The sequence below is a fragment of the Ostrea edulis genome, chromosome 9 (genome assembly GCF_947568905.1).
Source record: "Ostrea edulis chromosome 9, xbOstEdul1.1, whole genome shotgun sequence".
Lineage (NCBI taxonomy): Eukaryota > Metazoa > Mollusca > Bivalvia > Ostreida > Ostreidae > Ostrea > Ostrea edulis.
Window position 1 is genome coordinate 15399236 of NC_079172.1, and position 23392 is coordinate 15422627.

The window sequence follows — 23392 nt, forward strand, 5'->3', positions numbered from 1 at the left end:
TAACTAAAAAGATTCTTTGCACGTTCTAACAGAAAGCAAACAAATCTGAATTGGTTGCTATGCAATGCTGCATTAAAAAAATAAGATTTGGGTTTTATGTATAACATCATATATTCACAAATCTGTATTTCAAATCCAAATCTGATTAAGCCATAATAAAACACTAGGCTTTTAGACAATACATTTTTCGGTGAAATCTGAAAAAAAAAGAAGACCCAAGATGTCCTGAGAAATGCAGTTTTCAAACATCAGAGCAACAAACTTAATACATACATGTAAGAACCACATGAAGAACTAGAATTTTCCTAGTTGCACTGATACACTGAGCACAACTGAAATAGGGCATAGATTAAGGTAAGTGGATGTTGAAGAAGTGTTGCACTTCTTTGACAGCTACAGTACGCATTGTAAACTCAGGTGAAAGGGGAAACCACTCTGACACAGAGACTATCTTACTATCTCGGAGTCCACCTTGCATGACCTTCTACCTTGAAGTCCACAGAGGTCTTCTTCATCCCATGTTGAGTCTGTGCGTGAATTTTGGCAATTCAAATAAAAAATGAAATAATTCAAGGCCCTTAATCTGTTTTCCTATATCACTGCTCAGTTTGCTTGACCTTCTGACCCCAACATTGATGGGTGTGTGTGTGTGTGTGTGTGTGTGTGTGTGTAATCATCCTCATCCCATGGGGACGTATACGGGTGGACAATCTGATTCCAGTATTACAATTAACAATTCTGTATTGAATAATGTTATCAAGAGAAATATCCCCGTATTTTTGGTAAAATGTAATTACTTTTAAAAATATGAACAGATAAAAACGTTATACATTAATACATAACAAATCTGTATATTATATAACATGGAGGTACATATTGTAAAACACATTTCCTTCTTCCTGTCTAGATAAACATAATAATGTGCACATCCAGGAAGTTGAGATACCTTCTCATACACAGTGTATATAGTGGTAAATTTGAGCCATCCCTAACAAAAAAGAATCTTATCCACCAATATTTTAAACATAATGAAAACAAGCAAAACCTTTTTTTTTTGCATACTTGATGTCATGTTTACCAATCACTAGTTTGTTGTCATCTTCAATTGACTGTAATATCTAACGACAATCAACATTGCGCTAATATTTTGAGGGATTGTTCTCTGTAGTTCCTACTTTAGCACGATAACACCTAACGGCCCTGTTTGCTCCAAACAGCTCATCAACAATATCAAAATCTTCTGGATTCTCTAATTCTAAAATACATTTACACAATATACATACACCATATCCATACATTAATATATCCATTAGTTTTTAAAAATTGACCTTATGTTTTTACGTTTTTGTAGATTAAGTCACTCTACAAAATAAATCTCCTTTATTTTATCATCAGACTACATCAAATGTAGCATGCATAGTTAACATTTTGTATTAAATACAACACAGAAAATCAATGTAAATACTTTTATCATACACCTATTGTGTGTTGATTTCACTGCCGTAATTTTCTGAATTAATCTCTCCATCCTCGGAGATTCATAACATCATAATTAATGTATTATGCACGTTTTTTTGGCAAGTGATCGATAGCATCACTGGCAAGACTACATACACAAAAATATGTTCACTGTGTTTTTGTCTTTTTGATACTTAGAAATTAATTCTAAATATAATGCAGGTATATAATAAATTTATCATGACTTCAGTAATTTCATCCGAAGAAAGAATTGAATCATGTCCTGTTGACAAGCGCGGATCATCAGATCTAATGAGACGCCCAGACAATTCGTGATCCGACTTCGGATTAATTTACTCTAGTAATAATAGATTTGTCTCTCCTTTTCATATAGGCACTTTTAACTATGTCAGAAAGGAACTCAAAAGTAGCTGTTTAGAAAGGGAATATTTGGAAGACCTGTCCAGAGATACTGATTGGAATATGGGAAATACCTGGCCTTGAAAATCAGTAGAATTTGGAAAAAGTTTAGTCGAACAATTGTCTTAGTCTTATAAACACACTAAAGAAAAACAAGTTGGTTTTTTTTAAAAATTGAAACTTTTCAAACATAATATTTCAAACTTAATAAAAAAAATTCATTAGGTGGGTAAAAGTTGACACTGTTTACAGGGTTGTATACTTTCCATTACATTTCTAGATAAAATATTTTCTGATCAACTTGAAACAGTAGGACATATTCTAACAATCAGATTTAACCTGAGCTAAACGTAAACTAGAGATTGCTGATGGTTGAGTGCCTGGTTCAGAAGCCCTGCCAGTCACTGTGTGTGTCAGAGTCCTCATCGCTGTCGACCTTGAAGCACTTGATGCCATCCTTTAATGCAGGAGTTCCCTTTCCTTTACCTGTAATGAAAAACTTTCTCAATTTAATGATAACAAGCATTCGACAATGTAGTGCAACACCTGCATCCATTTCATTTCATGTGTATATATCTTTCAACATTAAAATATGTTACAAAATAAGTACAATGTTAAACAGATGCAATCTAATACACAGATTGTTCTCATTTGTAATAATGCAGTATATACTGTACATCACAGTGTTGTGATTTGTAATTACCTTGCAGTTTGATTTGTGATCACTTAACACTGTGACAGTTATTTTACACAATGATTTGTGTTTACCTAACATTTTGACATGGTTATTTTACACTCTGATTTGTGATTATCTAATACTCTGACATGGTTATTTTACACCATGATTTGTGATTACCTAACACTCTGACACGGTTATTTTACACCATGATTTGTGATTACCTAACACTCTGACATGGTTATTTTACACTCTGATTTGTGATTACCTAACATTCTGACATGGTTATTTTACACCATGATTTGTGATTACCTAACACTCTGACATGGTTATTTTACACCATGATTTGTGATTACCTAACATTTTGACATGGTTATTTTACACTCTGATTTGTGATTATCTAACACTCTGACATGGTTATTTTAAACTATGATTTGTGATTACCTAACACTCTGACATGGTTATTTTACACTCTGATTTGTGATTACCTAACACTCTGACACGGTTATCTTACACTCTGATTTTGTTATTACCTAGCACTCTGGCATGAAGAACTAATTTCAGACTCTGCTCCTTGTCCTTGCTTTGAATATGAATGACTTCATTCAGTAACTTCTCTCGGTGGGCATTAAAATTCAGCTCCAATTCATGTCCATTACCTACAGTTGTATCAAGCAAAAAATTAGAAATCAGTAATTTTTATCAGGTATGTGTACATGTAGAGCATACATGCTTAGAGATGTTTAAAATGAGTAAAGTTCTGCAAGACTTGTACAGGTCATGTAAGACACAGGTCATGTAGGACAAAGGTCATGTAGGATACAGGTCATGTAGGACACAGGTCATGTAGGGCAAAGGTCATGTAGCAGGGCTCAAAATTAGCGAGAAATACTCACAAAATGCGAGTACATTTAACAAATAGCGAGTAAAAATAGTGGATACTCGAAAATCTTAGCGAGTGGTGATTTACAAACCATGATCGTATTGTATCCGTTTTATACGGTGATGCTCATAACTGATATTCTGAGAGTCTGAGGCAAAATTTACTAGCCTTGGGCTACCGGACTAGCATTAGTTTCGAGCCTTGACTAATTTGGAAAATGTAACTGTGCCCATACCATCAGCAGTTGGTGCGACTCTTTGGATGTCAACATGCAGATTCTCCCTCTCATCATAACACACATCGCTTCCTAGAGTGTCCTTGACACAGAAACAAATTGTGTAGTGGTGGTGGACCTGTAAAAAGCCTAGGTGAATGTCGGCTTGACCATCTTGCTGCTTCACATGAATTTCAAGGTTATGGTCCTTCAGCTGTTCTGCTGCAAAGTGCACATGCTCCTTGCTGTGGGAAGCTGAAGAAGTGGATAAATGAACATACTAATGGTACAGTTTATAAATAAAAACCCTCGTCATATGCTCATCCACCAAAAGAAATCAATTTTCAAAAACTTTCACTGTTAGTAAATCTTTCAAAGTTATTGCCGTGTTACAAAACTTCAACTGTAAATATTTCAAAGTTTATAGGTGTGTTCAAAATATTTTGAGATGTCAAGAGTCAATGTTTTGAAATTATATTTTTGTTACATGTATACATGTTTGTTTGTATAATGCCTGTATAATGCCACTTCAAGAATAATTCATTGTTGCAGTGCAGCAATAAAGAGTTTTTGCATTCAATAGATGGGTATAAATATAACATCCTGTATAACGTGACGTCATGTCTATGTTTTGACGTACGTCATAATGGCAAATAAAACTTCAAATTACTCGCCCTTGATTGTAGGTGGCGCACGATCCGTTAACGTCCAAGGCGTTTCTAACCTCAAATTCAAGAGAGCGTCGGAAGGACATGTTTAGATTAGAAAGTTGTTGAATATTTAGTAACGATGGCGGATTACGGTTCGTAGGACCTCACTACGCTTAGAGACGAACTTAGAAAACGCATTACAAGACTCTCTGAGCGGAAAGGAAAGCACGTTGAGAGTTTCAGCTGTAACCAAATTTTCTCTGTCACATCGATTAAATAAAGACATTCAATACACATTGAACGTTTTTCATTATAAACTACTTCGTGGTGAAGCTTACATGCTTAAACAGTAGTTTAGGTTCAATATATAATATACAATACATCATAATTCTTTATAAGTTGTTGAATTGCATATGTTTAAAACAATAAGATGCGGACATGCACCCACCCACCCACCCCCCTCTCTCTCTCTCGATCGAGGATTAAGAATATCAATTATTAAATATATCCATATATATCTGAATTTATATTATTAAGCTGTTAAAATGTGTAGTAATAGTGAATGTATATGTATAACTTCTCTTTATAAAATAAAATTCACGATAGAGAAGCCACATGTATACAGAGTACATGATATATCATACCACATTAAACAGTTTATTTGCGTGTTTTAACTTATATATCACTTACGTGATGACGTCACGGTAGGTAAACAGTCTTTGCGATTAACTTTTTTATTAGTCCATAGGGCAAGCGAGAGCATAAAAATTGGCAGGTCAAATAAATTTTACTACCCCATATGCTAGCTGTACAATAATGATTAAAAATTTCGAGTTTCTACATTTTAATTGAATATTACAATTTGGATTGCAAGTTTAAGACGGAAGTTCAAGCTTTCTTTCAACTTCTAAATTCACGTCTCCATCCATATACTATGATTGATATACTCTGAGTTGGTTGTACTCTGCGTGAAAAGCACGACTGTATCCTGCATATAGGAATGGTTGTATCCAAATGACATTTGTCCATGGTGTTGCAGGAAACTGATATAGGCCTACATAATTTGACCCGTGTTTACTTTCATGTATAAGGATTTATCATGTTTATATGTACCATGACAGTTCATGATATGAATGATTTAATACTAAAATACATCACTTAACAAATGTAGTACACTTTTCAATTTGAAGGTCAATTTGAATGTTCATACTTCAGATTGAAATCGAAGTTACAAGTCAATATTGAAAAACGTAATGCAATGATTTTTTAAATGGGTGGGGGTGATGTTAGCAATCGCGTTCATTCATATTTTGACGACCTTGGTTAACTCTAAAGTTAATTTTTAAATGACATCTGAAATGTATTTTTGTGCCATACTTCGTTTATACATTGATGAATCAAATTTCCCCTGTTCGATTATAGATCTACATGTAGTCTAGAAGGGGGTGGGGGCGGGGGGGGAGGGGGGGGGAGGGGGGTGAGAGTCATAGAATTATAAGATCATTGATGACTGTATCACTAAGGATAGATAAAATTTCAGCATAAAACATTCATGCAGAATATTACGATCTACAGAGCAAGTGTTTAACCACCCGTAAATACTTTCTGCAACAAAGTTGTCATCTGATATCTGTGAAGTCAGACTGAACTGAAGACTGAAGTTTATAGCGCACGACGCTGAGTGGAACTTAAAACGATCATTGTCGCTGTCACATTTGATGACAATGAACCAATTGAATTTTTTAAAAGCTTCATATCTCGGGAATTCTACCCCCGCTCCCTATTTGCACAACAAAAACCTTACACTCTCTCATAAATCTTATGTACACTGGAAATCAACAAAGACGTGAATGAGTCTTGCGCCACCTATGTTTGAAATAGGGGAAACAACTGACAAATATTCGCAATAAGACTGACAGTGGCGGATCTAAATACTTGTTATTTCTATTTGTAAAAGTCGTGCTACCGGGACAATATACTAATCATTAAGCATACATAATATGGCATCAAATACAAATTGTGTATACTTGAGTGCAAACCACAAATCTGATTGAAATACTAAAGTCAAAAGTAACTGATTATTCAAACAAGAAGAACAAGAGATGTTTGTAAAACACAATATGCCCATGGTGCAAAATGAAAAGGGTTATACACACATCATTTAATTGATAGTAGTATCATCAATTCAAAATATTGATCAGACGATATCTTCCTATGTCAAGAGTGAATTGCCCATGTGACCTAAAAATCAATAGGGGTCATCTACTCCTTATGTTGTACCAGTGTTCTAAGTTTGGTGTTAATCAAGCAAATAATTCTTAAAATATAGGAGGCAATATATTACTATGTCCAGTTCAACCATTGACCTTTAACTATGTGACCTCAAAATCAATAAGGGGTCATCTTCTCCTGAAGATGTACCAGTGTACCAAGTTTGATGTCTGTCAAGCAAAGGGTTCTCAAGATATTGAGCGAACAGTATATTCCTATGTTTAGTTTGACCCTTGACCTTTGACCATGTGACCTCAAAATCAATAGGGGTCATCTTCTTCTAAAGATATACCAGTGTACTAAGTTTGATGTCTGTGAAGCAAAGGTTTCTCTAGACATTGAGTGGTTAGTATATTCCTATGTCCAGTTTGACCCTTAACATTTGACCATGTGACCTCAAAATCAATAGGCGTCATCTACTCCTTAGGATGTACCAGTGTACCAAGTTTAATTTCTGTCAAGCAAAGGGTTCTCAAGATATTGAGCAGACAGTATATTCCTATGTCCAGAGTAGATTTACCCTTGATCTTTGACCTTTTGACCTGAAAAACAATAAGGGTCCTCTTCTACTCATAAACAACACACAAATGAAATATCATTATGATCAAGTGAATGGTTCTCAAGATATCAACCGGACAACATGTGGCCTACCGACCGACCGACCGACCAACAGGTGCTAACCAATATGCTCCTCTTCTTTAAAGGGGGAAGGGGGCATAAAAAAAGAGACCAACTTAATTGACATTAAACTATGTGAGGGAGCACCGTTACTAAATTGGAAACTGATATAAAGTTCAATCTCAAGACGAACTGTAAAAGAAAAAAACCTATATGCACATCAACACAAGAAGTTTTCTTGCAATGGGATTCATATGCTTTTTAAGTTATTCTGTCAAACTATGAAGTTATGGACTTTGTAAGCATACATGGAACTCCCTCCTTTTCCACTATTTCAAAATAAATAATCCATCTGTAGAACATAATTTTTTTTTTCAATATCAAGGCTTTTATGACACTAATTAATACAATTAATGCATATCCAAACTCCATTGATTTAAGCTTTCTAAAAAGATTACAAAAAATCAATGGAATTCAGCCAAAACATTTATAAAATAAAATGTTTGTTTTTTTCAGCATCTAAAGCTATTTCCTTGAAATGAACCTCGATGAAACTAATTATTTATTCAATATAAAACTCAAGGAGAAAACTAAATAGGCTGTTTCTGCTGTCTAATTTCATTCATGTACTGAGTATTTGGCAAATAGATATTGTTTAAATTGAACCTGGTCGAATGGTCAAAGCATGAACGTTAGAAAATATGTGTATTTGTAGCTGCGCTCGCTCAAACGGTAGCACCGTTGACATATTAAAATTAACCTATGGAACTTGAAATTTTGGATCAAAATAGCGTCGATTTGAATGAAAGCACAAGGACATGTATTTCAACATTTTGAATCTCATCTACCCAAGTTCTCGTTCTGAGATGTTACAAAAAATCCGTAAAAGCATGTAATTCTCCATCATGATCACTCTCTCATTGTACCAGGTTTCTTATGTTTGTAAATTTGTTAAACAATGATGCTAAATATAATGTAACAATGCACTTTTAACATTTATTACATTATATTTCCCACGTTCAAAGAATACGCAGATCAAATGTCTAAAGTAACAAGATGATTAAGATATTTTGACAGCTGTCTGTACACGTCAGGATGACTTGGGATTTTTTTAACCCAGTTATGGATATAAACACAGGTGCTTGTGTTATCATGTAGAATGCTTACGAAGTTTATGAAATAAGCACACATGGTTATAAATACGAATACCAATACTTTGCTTCACCTTCACAAGGCATATCATAGAGGGCGAAGCCCTCTCACGGCCCGAAGGGTCGTGAGAGCGGAGCTCTCCCTATAGGTAACACGTATATACATGTTTCAAAGGAAAATATAAGAAAATAATGAAAAATTAAACCATACCTATGGAACTTGAAAATTTTGGTACTAATGGCGTCGATTCGAATAATATCGCGTGGACATGTATTTCTCTATTTTGAATCTCGTGTACCCAAGTTCACGTTATTCTGAGATGTTACATAAAATCCATAAAAGCTTGTAAATCTTATTTTCTTAGTTATATATAATCACTCCTTGATTTAAAACGTGAATTGTATCATTACAAAGTTTCCTATGTTTGTGTATTTTCTAAACACCGACGCTGAATATGACGTCACAATGCACTGTTTACATCAGTTGCATAACGTTTCCCGCGTTCAATGAATAGGCGGATCAAAAATGTCTAAAGTTAGAATACTTTGATTGAGCTCTGTCCTCATACCTTAGGTGATCATATTTCGAGCTATTTATGCCCTATTATGGATCTAGATACTAATGCCAATATTTTTTTGCTTCGCCCTCAAACACGGTCACGCCGTAAGACATATTATATATATAAATGTAGCTGTGCTCGCTCAAACTGTAACACCGACAGCATATTATTTTTCATGGGATTGATTCTTCTCAGAGAAAAGCGCTGCATCGAAAGCAGAGCGAGAACAGTCAGTGGAGCTGATCTAGAAAAAAAATTAACCCCACACATATACATGTGTTGAAAGCTAGTAAAAATATTGCAAATAAAAATAAAACTTGGGTTTATCATACCACTTGTCTCTGGAATTGTTTCCATTTCTATGATATGAAATACGGTTCTTTACAGGTATGATGGGATATATCTGCTGTAATCTCCTTTACCAAATGCACATGGCGGTGCAGCCTGACTGCAGGTACGACTCTCTGAAGAAGAAAACAATTTACGGCATAAAAGAAAATTGGTCTTGGATTTCATCATGATTGTGTGTAAAGTCACGAAATTTACCAGGTGTAGAATAAATTGTCTTGTAACTTGAGCTGTAATTCACTAATTGTCCTAAGTCCTGAGGAAATTCAAGTTATGATTAAACTATTTTTTAGATTTCGATCCCGAATGAATTCAAATAATGCGCAACCTTAATCAATATTTCTCACTCTGTTTTCACTACTAAAATATGCATTGTACCTGAAAATTTATACAATGTATTTACCCAGACAGAATAAAGCATGTTTTATTTTATAAAAATTACATACCTGAAACATAATGCATTGAAATGTCGGGATCGAAATACTTATTATGAACTTTCGGAATATCTTAATTTTTTTCATTATCCGTATCTATACATTAGAAACATTCCGAGTGAAAGTATTAGCATATCGATCAAGATGGCGACGGCGTCAGAAAATGATTGCCTGAATGACCCTAACTTTGCAGTTATTTGTAACTTTTTGGACCGGTATGGTGAATTGATGGGTCTCAATGATATATCTTATACAGATCTACAAACCTGGCTGGAAGACACAAAGCATGGTTCGTGAAAAGACAATTTATTTTATTGTTTACACCATGTTTAATTAAATATCTTTGTTTATCTTTTGTTTCCATACTTTGCAGCAATCTTTATTTCTTTGTTGCATCAGTGATACACTTTCAGCCGTATTCATTGTGCATCATAGAATATTCTCTCCCGATTTTCTGTGATTTTTTTATACCAATTATGTATGAAAACGAGAATAAGATCCGCAAATGTGTACTTGCATTAGCTCCCTTTGAAGTCTTATATTCCCTCAAGCATGTGGGAACTATATATTATGAACTTCTTGCATTCTTACAAAATAGTGAAGAACGAACAAGAGTCTATTTTTTGCCTCTTGGTTCCTTTTAATGTTGATTTCTGTTCAAACACTTAATTCTGTTAAAGAAGTCGTAATTTTACATTTAATTGTTTTGCAGTACCTTCCTTTCTGGTTGATTTGCATGTGAAACTTCTGAGACGAATGGGGAAAAGTTCAGTGGCCACTGATAAATGGGAACGCTATGTCATCAAGGTAATGCATCCTACAATGGTCAGGTTTTGTGAGGTACTCAATATGCAGAACCTTTTCATGTCAGTTATACTGTATGAGAAATCACCGATGAAAATTTTATAATTTCTAAAAAAAAAATTGGCATTCGTATTGCAGGATGGAAAAAACTCTTTCAGTCAATTGTATATAAAGAAGATTTATCATAAGATTTCAAACATTCTGAGCTAAATTGGATGATGTGTCAGTGATTTAGCATTGTTTAAACATATTCCAATATCTGTCATGATAGATTTAGATGATGTGGAAAATATTGCATACCTTAACAAATAAATGCTATTATGGTATATCATTTAGTGTATGTAACAGTATTATTTAGTTTTGTTTATCCCCTACCAGTGAAATCGGAGACTAACGATTTGCTCTCCATTCATCAGTCAGTCTCTCCCATTCTGTTTCCTCATTTTCTTCTTTATTCTGGGCAGTATTTTTTTATGAAACTTTCAGTGTAACTCTAGATTATATTTGAAAGTTGGTCAACATTAATTTACAATAGTTATGGCCCTTTACAAAAAGTCTTGGTGTTTTTTTGTTGTTGTGTTTTTGTTTTACTTATTTTATTTTGGGGTATTGAATTGAAACTTGCTATGTAGCTTTCACAGGCACCTGAAGTATGGATGTTACCAACCCCCCTTTTATGATATTTTTTTTTTTGGTGGCAATAATTTCTCTGAAATGTGTGAATTCCCTGTCTATCTCATTCCTTTTTCGATTCATGTAATCGTTTCACACTTTTTGTAAGCTTTAGAGATTGGCCTTCTACCGGTATAATAAGATACACAAGGTATGAAACAAAAATTTGTAAACAAAAAGGGGGTCCCCGTTTCGGGGCACATTTTACAAGTAATGGCAGTGTTACATAAGGAATTTTGGTGAGCAGCAGGTCAGGGAGATGTCATACTACAAGTCTCTTCAACTCAAAACCCATCTCATCTCTTTTATTTGACACAATCTTGCTTGCATTGATCTGACAGGGCTTCATCTCTTCCACTGGCAGCCAAAAAGGAGGTCACAGAGTAGGAATTTATAATGTGTCATGTGATTGGTCCATGAATAATCCCGAGACCATTCGTATGATCCCGAGATTAAGCAATGTCTTTGCGAACCAATCATACGGCGAGTACAACAAATTCATACTCTGTGACCCCCTTTTTTCTGGGGCATATAGTTGTTTTTTTGTCTGTCTGTCTGTGGCAAAAAACTGTAACCTTGGTCATATTTTACACCATAAGAGGTAGACCTTTCATATTTGGTATGTGTTTTCCCTGTAGCCAGACCTTTCCACCTTAAATTGACCTTTGACCTATTTTTAGAAAATTCAAATATAAGCCATATCTTTCAGACCATAAGAGGTATTGTATTGTTTTTCAAGCATGTGCATTTCTTGTGAAAAGGCCTTTCCATTGGTACCAGATTTGTTGACCTTGTGACATTGGCGTACTTTTTGAAAAATAAAAAAATAAAAACCTATAACCTTGGTCATATCTATAACAACATAAGATTGATTGTTACATGTATATTGTTAAACGTCCCTCTCGAGAATCTTGCACTCGTATGTAGGTGTCACCATTGCTGGTGAAGAGCTGCAAAATTTAGGCCTATGCTTGGCGCTTATGGCCTTTGAGCAGAAGGGATCTTTATCATGACATGGGACCTCAGCTTTTACGGTCTCATCCGAAGGACCACCCCATGTAGTCGCCTCTTATGACAAGCAAGGGGTACTGAGGACCTATTCTAACCCGGATCCCCACGGAAAGACGAAAGGTACAGCTTTCATATTTGGCATGCAGGGATTTTTTTAGGGTCTGTAGGGGGCCAAAATAAGGTCCCATTCCCAATGCTAAAAAGCAGGTATTTTTCCCAATTTTTGCTTTGAAATTTCCAAACAAAGGAAACAAATCAAGCAGGGTAGTCTAATTGTTCATTAATCTTCTTCACATGCCCACAGATTATAATTTTTGCTTCAAAATAGTTAAGTAAACCTAATTTTCTGACCTCTGCTTATTTGAATGAGATAAACTTTGACCAAATTGAAAGTCGGAAGGAGTCCAATTATTCCTTAATTCACCCTGGATTGGTTTTCTCCCTACTTCTTTGTATGAAACATTTTCCCAATTTCAAGCAAATGTCACTAATTTTCCCTATTGGAAAGGCCCAGGCCCTTGAAATCAAGACCTTAAAAAACCCTGGTATGTGTATCCCTTGTGGCAAGACCTTTCCATTGTTACTGAAATCTTTGACCTGGTGACTTTTACATTGACCTTTGACCTACTCTTAGTAAATTCAAACAGAAGCAATATCTTTTGAACTGTAAGGTACTGCTTTCATATTTAGCATGTGGATTTCTTGTGAAAAGACATTTCCATCAGTACCAAATTTGTTGAAATTGACCTCTGACCTACTTAGAAAATTATTCACTAAAATGAGTTCCTCTTTGTTGTAGTCCATGACCTTTGGGTGTGGTGAAAGAGGTCTCTTCTCATCCCCAACCACTACCACTTAATGCTTGTTATCTCAAGTTATGATTCTTAGATTCTACTGGCATTTTGTTTGATTTGAAATGGAAATTGTTGTTGGAAAATGAAGGGGGAAAAGGCATGATTTTCAATCGAGAATGTAACCAAACATTGGTTGCTAGATGCATACATGTAGATAAAAAAATCTCTGATATTGTTTAAAAGCAGCATGGACACAATTTTAGCTTAAATTTTCCAAATTTTATTTTTCCATTTTTTAATGTTTATAATGCTTAACTAAGGTATTTCTAATGATCAGCAAAGAATTTAATGTCAGTTGTCGAGGTACGAATTTAATGTCAGTTGTCGAGGTACATAGAAGATACAGAGCTCAATTCTTTGTTATGCACAATTAGGCTCATGCTGTGGTTTCATTTACATAAAGGTTAGATATACTAGTAAAAGATTTGTTTAAAGCAGATTATTTTTAAATTTACAAGTTAATTCTGAGCTCAATTAAATAATTTCTAGTATTTGGCACATCTTATTTTGTTTTAATCAAGTTATTTTCTTTAAAGCAATCTATATGTAAACAAAAACCGGGCACAAACCTTCTTTACATATCAAAGAATTGTGAGTTCTGTATCTCACTTGTAACTCAACAACTGATATTCAAATTTTGGTTGACCATTAGAAATACTTTAAAATTTGTTAAGCATTGTAAACGATGAAAATGGGAAAATAAAATTTGAAAATGTTCAGCTCAAATCGTGTCCATGTCCCTACAAAAATTCAAACATCATACCCTTTTCTTGCATATATGTATATAATCAAAGATGTTATTACCAAGTTTTCTTTTTAACTACACCATTTTTCAACCATAGTGATGGACTATTAAATTTGCAATGCAATGTCAGACAACTGATCAGATTCTCGCCATTTTCTTCTGAATACAGTTCATACACACTTACTCCAATGTTGATGCATGGGAAGTGGAACGGTTTGGATACAAGCATTGCAAAACTGCAACAAAACTTACGATCTTAAAGGTATGATGAATATGATAGTGGATTGTGTACGTGAGATGCAAACATCACAGATATGTATCAGGGATATGACAACATTGGAAAAGATTACGAATTTTTATTGTGACATGAATAATAATAGAATTCCATTGGGACTTTGAATGAATTCCATGGTCACTATGTAGTATTTCTATTGTAACATTGATAGAATCTTATTGCAACTTTGATTTTGGGCCATTGGGACTTTGATAAAATTCCATTGGGACTTTGATAAACGATACAAATTTGATGCTTGTAAATTCATATGAAGGAAGAGAAAATTGTAAATTTTAAATGTATTCTTTACAGAATCTCCTTGAAAAACAGTTTGACTTTAACTCTAAATTCAAAGAACAGATTAATGCAAAACCTGCTGATGATATGAGGTTTGAGCCTCTTGGTCGAGATAAGAATGGATTAGCGTACTGGTATCTCATTGTAAGTAACAATCTATTAGCCAAATATTTGTAAGAAAGATTATCTACATGCTTAAATTAAAAAAAAAAATGCTCCCTAGAATCTTAATTTTTTTTTATTAGACCAGAGAGAGACTTGGTTGTCAGAAATGATTTTTAAGAATGATGTAACAATTTTGATAATGTTTAAACAGTGTCTAGATTAATTATTGAATACTGTTAGAAAGTTGTAAAATGTTTATGATATTGTTAAATATACATGCACAACATCACTTCTAATGTTTGTAAAAAAAAATTAAAAGGATAAAGACTTCAACGTTCGTGTGTACAGGGAGGATCAGGATGACGTAGATGCGGAAACGTGGGAAGTTGTTTGCAAGTAAGGATTAAATTCCAGGGAAATGAAATGAGTTACAGGCCACTCACAGGGCTGGTTACACTCAAAAGTTGCCAGTTCTGTTCAAAATTGCCAGTCCTGATTATCTCTTTTGTGATGTTTATTATTTCATACAAATGAATTTACGTATTTGTGACATCTTTTGTCATACACTGGCTGTATATTTAGCCGGACTGTTGTCTGAAATTTTGTTTCCGCTCGTCTAAGGAATAGACCTTTTTGGAAGGTGCGGTGCACTGTATTTTCCAACCTTGAAATTTGAGCTTTGATGAAGTGATGAAATGTGATGCTTGTATTTTGAATACAACTATACATATTTTACAAATTATATGGTGTGACAATGAAATATAGAATGTTATTTAGCAGTTTAAACATTCTTTATTCAAGCATGTACTTTCCCCCCGAAACTGGCAGGGTGCACAAATCATGATCAGCAAAACAATGAATATTATGAATAAAAGAAATATCACAGGATGTTTATTTAAGGTCTACTTTGGAAGAAAAAAAAAGATGAATATTTTTCAGTATGTGAAATACAGCATGTTCTGTTAATCTTAGAATCCAATTAGCACATACCAGTAGACAGAACATTATATAAAATATCTTTGTATTTTACAATTTACATATAGAAAATTGTTTTACCTTTCAATCCAAGATGACTACCTGAAGGTTACTATTTTGGATGATGAAAATTTGAATCCAATATCGAATCTCATTTACTGAAAGGTTTCATTAAAAGATGAAACTTGACCCCACCCCCACAAAAAACAAAGAAGGATGATAAGCAATTGTTTCTAGATTTTTTTTTTTAATTTTCCCATTCGTAATCTAGCATTCAAATTCCGAATCCCTTGAATTATGATAACATATTTTTCACATGTCAATAAAAGAATTTTGCTCATACCATTAATTCAGTATAACAGTATGTGATATTGATATCGTAAGATTGACTGAAACAAAACATATCATTAAAATAAATGGAGAATTTCACAAAACTTACATACCACAAGGATGAGGAATGTTATTCTTTTAGATAGCTGATTAGATATAATGTTGTGCCTTTGTATATAAGGGAAACAACTTCTCGTTTCCATCGCAATATATGATCGGATGTGACAAAGTTTACAGCAGTGTATAAACTTGCATGTGGGGTATTAGACACACAACTGAATATTTCCAGTTGGATATTCACTGTTTACTATTAATTCACAAATATTTGAATGCTCGTTTCAGCTCGAGTTCTTTATTTTCAGGTTTTAAGATTAGTTGGTTATTAAAATGATTTTCTGTTGAATGTATACCTTTTGACAAGCAATATGATTAGATTGATGGCTTCCTCTTCTCCAGGAAGACCTGCACTGTAGTATTACTCTAATTGCATAAAATTTTAGTCTTTTTCTACATTTTTCAAATATCCATTTTTTTTTTATAAAAGGGGCCATATTATAAATAGACAAACATTTGGGCAATAAAAGAAAACATGCAGAATTGTTTCAGCTTCAATTCGACATAGAGATAATAAATTATCATCTCTGATTTTTAACAGAAATTAGCACTTATTTATGCCCAGGATTCTATGAATAATTCTAAAATTGAACCATATTAATTGAACTCCATCAGATTAACATTTTTATTTTTGGAGAAGTTGTTGGATTTTCACAATATTTTCAGATTCAGAATAACAATATGAAATAACATGGGATCTGCTGTACAGAATTATTTTTGAGTTGTTTTGCATTCTATGACCTTTCTCTTCTTTAGGAACAGGAGTGAACTGGCTAAGCTGATTGGCACCCTGGAGGGACAGATAATGGGTAATGATGACAAGGAGGAAAGTGAGTCCAATACTGGTGAGCCAGTACATTCAATATAATTATTTATAGAATGAATCTTTAGTGGGATGTTATTGCTTTTAGTAGAATTAAATTTAAAGATTGGCTTTCATTAAACATGGTAGCTGTTGATGGGTACCATGTTCAGTTAGTTTGATGTTTATCAGGATATGTCTGTTGCAAGACAATAATTATCACTATACTCCATCTGCATGAAGACTATGCTCCATCTGCATGAAGAGTAACAAAGATAAATCAAGCTGCTTATTTGATATTTATCAGTTATACTCAATAGAACTCTAGGAATACATTTTACTTTTTACTTTAAAACTCCCAAGGCACTTGGTTGCTTCTCCAACAATTATACTAGTTTCTCCTGATGGTCAATTTTAAATAGTTTCCTTTATATTTGGAAGATAAAAATGTTACTCCCATACGTCTCATAAATCTGATGGGGGTGGGGCGGGGGGATGAAAATACTTATACATGTAGTTTGTTTGTGGTATTTGTATATACATGTGTACTGTTATAGAATTAAACTTTCAAATGTCAATCAATACAGACCCTGAAATGTGCAATTACACCTCCAAAGTGTTCCGCTTCGCTCCGTGCAGACCATTCATCGTACCGTGCAAACTGTTGAGTTTTCAGCATTCTTTGATCATTCACCATTCAGTGCAAACCATTCACCATTCTGTACAAACCTTTATTGTTCCATGCAAGAATCACTCTGTGCAAGATCAAACCATGCCCATAGAAATGTGCAGATAATTTAAATGAAATAATGATTTTAAAACCACCAGGCAACACAAAACCCGATACATATATATTATTACAACAGTAACTCAATCCGAAGATTCGGATCACGTCGAGTTGACAGGTGCGGATCACGTTTATATAAATCCACATTTTTAAGATAATAGATGTATTTCAAATTATCAAAAACACAGACTTGCAGTGATTTTTTTTTTTTTTTTTTTTTATGTGTGTACACAGTTTTGTTTATGATGCGTCAGTATTTTTCACACACACACACACACACACACACACTCCCCCCCCCCAAAAAAAACGTTGCGTTGATGCATTGTGACATTATCAGTTTCAGAGGATACTGATACGGAATCAGAAAACCAATGTGTGGTGATCTGGAAAATCGAATTAAAAAAATAAATGCTTAGTATGCAAATTGTTTTCTTAAGGTTATTGAGACAATTACAACAATGCCAAAATTAATATCATGTTAAAAATTGTTAGAAATATCTTTTGAACAAATTATGGTAGCTCACTACACTAAAGCTTATACTCTTTATGACACTACGTCACAAGATGGCGATTTAAATGTTTGTGAAATTATTTGTATCGATCGATTTGTTTGTCTATCATCGTAGCTCAGCGGTTAAAGCATTGGGCTGGTGAACCGCAGATCTCAAGTTCAAATCCACCAGAGTCTTTCTTTAATGCGTTGAAATAATTTTTTTGAAAATCATGTTTTTATCCAAATGTGCATATTTTCTGCCTTTTTGGCATATATACTTATTATATATCATCATATCTTTTTTGATTAAATCAATCCGTACTGATTTGAGAAACTATTTCAGGGTGTAGTGAGCCATCTTAATCTGACTGATTTTGCTCCAAGAAATGGGATCATGATTGAAATTTAATAATTCGTTTATTCGTACCATTACTTGCAAGTGGTGTAGTAGCACATTTCAGAGTCTGTATATATAGATGAAATTCATGGAGAAATAGCATCATGTGAATAGTATAAAGATTTATATGCTGAAAGACATGGCCAATATTTCACATTTAATTGTGTCATTGACAGAAGACACAGATGAGGAAAACAAAAAAGAGGAATGTGATGATGACGTGACAGATTCCTCCACCGTGAAGAAAGAGCCAGACAAAACAGACGAGGTGGATGGCACTGCGGAAGAAAAAGAAGATAAACACAAAGATGATAGAAACACTGACATTGTCAAATGTGAGAGCAAGGACCAAAATCTGGAGGTGAAACCAGGGGTCATTGGGGAAGATTCCATAGAAATGGAAGGTGATGGCAAAGTCAAAGGTGAAGTTCCACAGGAAGTAAAGGTGGAAGATAGTGTCAAGGTCAAAGGAGAGAGTCAACAAGAAGTAAAAGTGGAAGATAGTGTCAAGGTCAAAGGAGAAGTTCCTCAAGAAGTAAAGGTGGAAGATAGTGTCAATGTTAAAGGAGAAGTTCAACAAGAAAAAAAGGTGGAAGATAGTGTCGATGTCAAAGGAGAAGTTCAACAAGAAAAAAAGGTGGAAGATAGTGTCAAGGTCAAAGAAGTTCCTCAAGTAGTAAAGGTGGAAGACAATGTCAAGGTCAAAGAAGAAAAATTGGTTGATTCATTAAAGGTGGAAGAATCTTGTGTAGATGAAAATTCAATAAAAGTGGGAAAAAATACTGATAAAACAGAGGATTCCATGAAAGAGAAAATTAAGGAGGAAAAAGAAGAGACTGTAAAATTTGTTAAAAATGAGGAGGAAGTTAGAAAGGAGAAAGCCTTGGAAGCTGATACATCAGGAAGTGATGAGAAATATGAGAGCCCTGTCAATGAACAGAAAAATGAGAGCCCTGTGAATGAACAGAAAAAAACGGATGAGGCAGTTGGCAATAGTGAACAGGGTTCTGTAAAAGAGGTCGGTGTTTCTAAAGGAAAGTCTGAAAATATATTACAAACACAAGCAAATGATATCATTGAAAGTAGTATGGTCTGTGAAAGTAATTCAAAACCTGACAGTGAGGAAAAAGACAAACCAAGTACAGACAGATATGAAGAAAACAAAGTGGTGGAAAAGAATGAAAATGATAACCTTGATAAAAACCAAGAGGTGGTGGAAGAGGGACATGAAAACATAAAGAATAAAAGTGACACCTCAGATAAAAACCAAGAAGTGGAAGAGGGACATCAAGACATAAAAAAGAATGAAAGTAATACGCCAGATAAAAACCCAGAAGTGGTGGAAGATGGACGTGAAAATGTGGATAAGGAAATCAATTCTAAGCCCATTAAGAATTCTAAAGATTCAGAGGAAAATGATATTGACAATAATCCTGAAAATTTGGAGAAAAGTCCCAAAACATCATCTGAAAATGGGAAGGTTGAATCTTCAAAGCTGGGTAATAAAGAGTTGAACTGTTCAGAGAGTAAAGGGGCTGAAGAGAGTGACCTGACTGATATCTCTCTTAAAGGTCCAGTTAATGAAACAAATACAGGTAGTGCTGATAAAAGAACAGCAGACTCAGATAAAGAAAACAACACCACTGATAAGTCGGACAATAGTGACAAAGACCAGCTGAAAATCGTTGCCGAGGAAAGTGCCGAAAAAAGTGACAATGAGGACAAGGAGCCCGACGACAAATCTAAGGAGCCCACAAAGGATTTGCAGAAAAATGAAGCTGAGTCTGAGAATGATTCAGATACCACGAAAAAGAAGAAACCAAAGAAAGCCAATCTTAAAGGTGGTCGTAAGAGAGGGATCGAATACGATGAGTCGGCAGAGGAGTCCCCAGTAGAGCCCAACTCCAAGAAAGCCAAAGATGCCAAGAAGATCATTCCACGCGGAAAGCGAAGGACGCCAAAGAAAGTGGATTCCTCGTCTGACAGTGATGACATTCCCCTGAGTAAGATCGGAAACAAGTCTGCAGACTCTGCCAGGAAGAGGCCAGAAACAGCTGCTCCATCCAGGAAAAGTACTAGGCCTGTCAAGGTATACAGAAAAATTGTATTGAACTCTCTGCTTCAACTAAAAATAGGATTGATTGAGAGTTTATGAAACTGGTATATTGTAATGAGGAAAATTTTGTGTTTTATGTTAGGTTCTCACTGAAAATTTTATATCTGTTTTAGATATATGTCACTAGATTCCTTATACACAATTATAGATATCAAAAGAATGAGATGCCCCTTACAAATTCAAAAGCAAAAAAAATTGATTCAGAATGAAAGTACAGTTGCTGGCATTGTTTAAATTTTCCAAAATAAAAAAATATATCAAATTCTACAACGTGGATGGACAATGCAATCCCCTGAGCTATTATTACTCTTGGAATTCCCTGTTTTTGGGATTATATTTTTAGCCATTTTCTTATTTTCATTACAGAAGAAGAAAATTTCAAGTGATGAAGATGAAGAAAGCCCAAAGAAAACAAAGTCAAAACGACGAAACATTTTAGAAAGAGCAAGTGACAGTGAAGATGATGGCAGCCCAGCACCAACGAAAACTTCCAAGAAATCAAAACCACCCCCGAAGAAAACAAGGAAGGAGGAATCAGACTCAAGTGATGATGATGTACCACTGAAAACTTCAAAGAAATCGAAAAGTAAACAGAAGGAGAAATCCGAGGAGCCTCTTCCCAGTGACGAGGATGACCAGGGCAGGAGGAGGAGTGCCAGGGTGAAGAACATGAAGATGAGGAAGGAGCCTACACCAGAACCTTCCAGCTTCGAGGAAGATGCTGTGGGAAGCGAGTTTGAAGTGGGCTCAGAGGAGGAAACTTCTGACGAAGATTTCACCCCCACCAAAGGTCGCAATGCGCAGAGACAGGAAGCTCGCAAACGTAAGTTTCCTTCATATTAAAAAGCTACATGCTGTTGCATGCAAGTCTTAAACAGAATCTCTAACTGTAAAACCTTATAAAAAGATATAATGAAAGATCAATATGTACATTTACAGTATTGCAAAGTGCTGGGGCAAATGATTTCTATTCATTATAATTGTACATATGTAATGAGTCATATCAATGAATTTTAAAAACAACAGGGAATAAAAATTACAGTGTCGTTAACTTGAATTCATTTTAAGCATGTTCGTTGTAACTTGTTTTACTGTAATTTGTACTAATTTGTGACATACATATATGATTTTATAATTTTAGTTCTTTCTGCCTATGTAGGTCAGTTGGAGGAGGATGTGGCAGAGGAAGAGATACCAAATGATACACCATGCTGCAAATGTCAGAAAACCCACCAACCAGAATGGGTAAGAGTATGTTAGAAAACCCACCAATCAGAATGGTTAAGAGTATGTTAGAAAACCCACCAATCAGAATGGTTAAGAGTATGTCAGAAAACCCACCAATCAGAAGGGGTAAAATACAAACATGCACTATACTATACACTGGCCTATAAGAATTTTTTGTAAGTAAATTGATCAACCAGAATGTATTGGGCAATGTATTGGGCAAATATACTGTGATAGACTGGTCTTTCTTCATTTTATTCAATTTTTGGGAAGGGGGGGGGGTGATCTTAAGATGCATATTTCATGCAATGTACTTGCACAACAGAAGGTGGAATTCCAATTTCAAGAGAAAACTGTACATTTACTGTGTATTGTAGAAAGTTATGCCATTGTTGAATTGTTATGGTTTATTATTGCTCTTTGACTGTGTTGATTCAGATATTGGTTTGTTTTTTTATTGTTTAATTTAAACATAAGGTCCAGCTGTGTGTTTTCTATGAATAAAATGCATCCTACAGTTAACAACCAATGACTATGAATAAAATGCATCCTACAGTTAACAACCAATGACTATGAATAAAATGCTTTCATATATGAAATGTTCCATAAGCTACTTGATATGTCCTTAGCTTGATCAAAATATCCTATACATGTATGTGTTTCTAAGTGAGGTACACACATTGAGGCAGCCATTGTATGACATCATCCACAGTGAAGTTAGCACATTAATTCAGAGTTATGCAAACTTGACCTTATAGCCACTAAGTGTTGCTGTTTCATTTAGGATACATATACATGTAGATGATAAGATTTATATATAATTATAACAACTATAGTAATAATTGATTCCTGACAAGTATACGAGATGTAATTTCTCTTTGCTAGAGTTATTCCCCTCTACTGTACAATGCTATTTTTATTCTTTTGAAACCTTGAGCTATCTCCCACCACTCATAAGTCCTTCTGAAAGATTATGATTATATACGGGTAGTGATTCCAAGATTAAATGATGGACCAACACATTTTTGTGTAATATGCATTGTTTGAAGTCAAGGAAGTAAACATTTGATCTGTGAAGAACTTTTGATTTGCATGATGAGGATTATCAGAGGTCATCTCTAAATTTAATAATTTGAGGGAAATAACTCAAATTCGTGGATATAACACCGTAGTTAAGCTGATATACTGAATATTCTATTTGCAGTTGCTTCTGTGTGACAAGTGTGATGCTGCCTTCCACACGGCCTGTCTCAGACCTCCGCTGATGATCATCCCTGACGGCGACTGGTACTGTCCCCCCTGTGAACATGTGAGTCTTTCTTGTCATCAGAAAGTTCTGATTCTTACTTATAAAATATTCCGTAAGTGGATATTTGTGAAGTTGTAATTCTTTCTTTTGAAATGTTTTCTGCCATCAGTTTTTTTGTTGGAATCATATATTTAGTAAATGATTTTGGAGTTTGAAGATAGAACTGAGACGTGATTTTACAAATTCTTCAACCGTTGGATACATGCAGTCATTTGAGATGTAACAAATAAATCAAAATTAAACTGCAGCTGATTTAGTATTTTGGTACTGTGTATGACTATAATGGCTGTTTTTAAAGTAGAAATTCTATTTGTATTTTCAAGAACAGCTAATGAGAATGGCATATTTTTATAATGATTTTATAATAATTACTTATTGTTGATTCATAATTTAGAAA

General features: G+C 34.5%; 2 protein-coding genes across 2 annotated transcripts in view; one reads left to right on the top strand and one right to left on the bottom strand.

Moving 5' to 3' along the window:
- The window catches only part of LOC125659393 (adipose-secreted signaling protein homolog), an 11217-nt gene extending 1660 nt beyond the window's left edge, over positions 1-9557 (bottom strand). The window contains exons 1-5 of the mRNA XM_048891051.2: positions 9448-9557; positions 9234-9365; positions 3673-3906; positions 3088-3213; positions 1-2364 (exon numbers count right to left, since the gene is read on the bottom strand). The exon at positions 1-2364 is cut by the window's left edge and continues 1660 nt beyond it. Coding sequence (XP_048747008.1) covers positions 2264-2364; positions 3088-3213; positions 3673-3906; positions 9234-9258 — 486 coding nt within the window. The 5' untranslated portion in view covers positions 9259-9365; positions 9448-9557 and the 3' untranslated portion in view covers positions 1-2263. The remainder of the gene's footprint in view (positions 2365-3087; positions 3214-3672; positions 3907-9233; positions 9366-9447) is intronic.
- Positions 9558-9807: 250 nt separating this feature from the next.
- Positions 9808-23392, top strand: part of LOC125658209 (remodeling and spacing factor 1-like) — a 26101-nt gene continuing 12516 nt past the window's right edge. Inside the window, exons 1-10 of the mRNA XM_056150649.1 lie at positions 9808-9972; positions 10396-10490; positions 13939-14031; positions 14356-14484; positions 14765-14841; positions 16621-16709; positions 18520-20432; positions 20826-21282; positions 21619-21704; positions 22891-22995. Coding sequence (XP_056006624.1) covers positions 9828-9972; positions 10396-10490; positions 13939-14031; positions 14356-14484; positions 14765-14841; positions 16621-16709; positions 18520-20432; positions 20826-21282; positions 21619-21704; positions 22891-22995 — 3189 coding nt within the window. The 5' untranslated portion in view covers positions 9808-9827. The remainder of the gene's footprint in view (positions 9973-10395; positions 10491-13938; positions 14032-14355; positions 14485-14764; positions 14842-16620; positions 16710-18519; positions 20433-20825; positions 21283-21618; positions 21705-22890; positions 22996-23392) is intronic.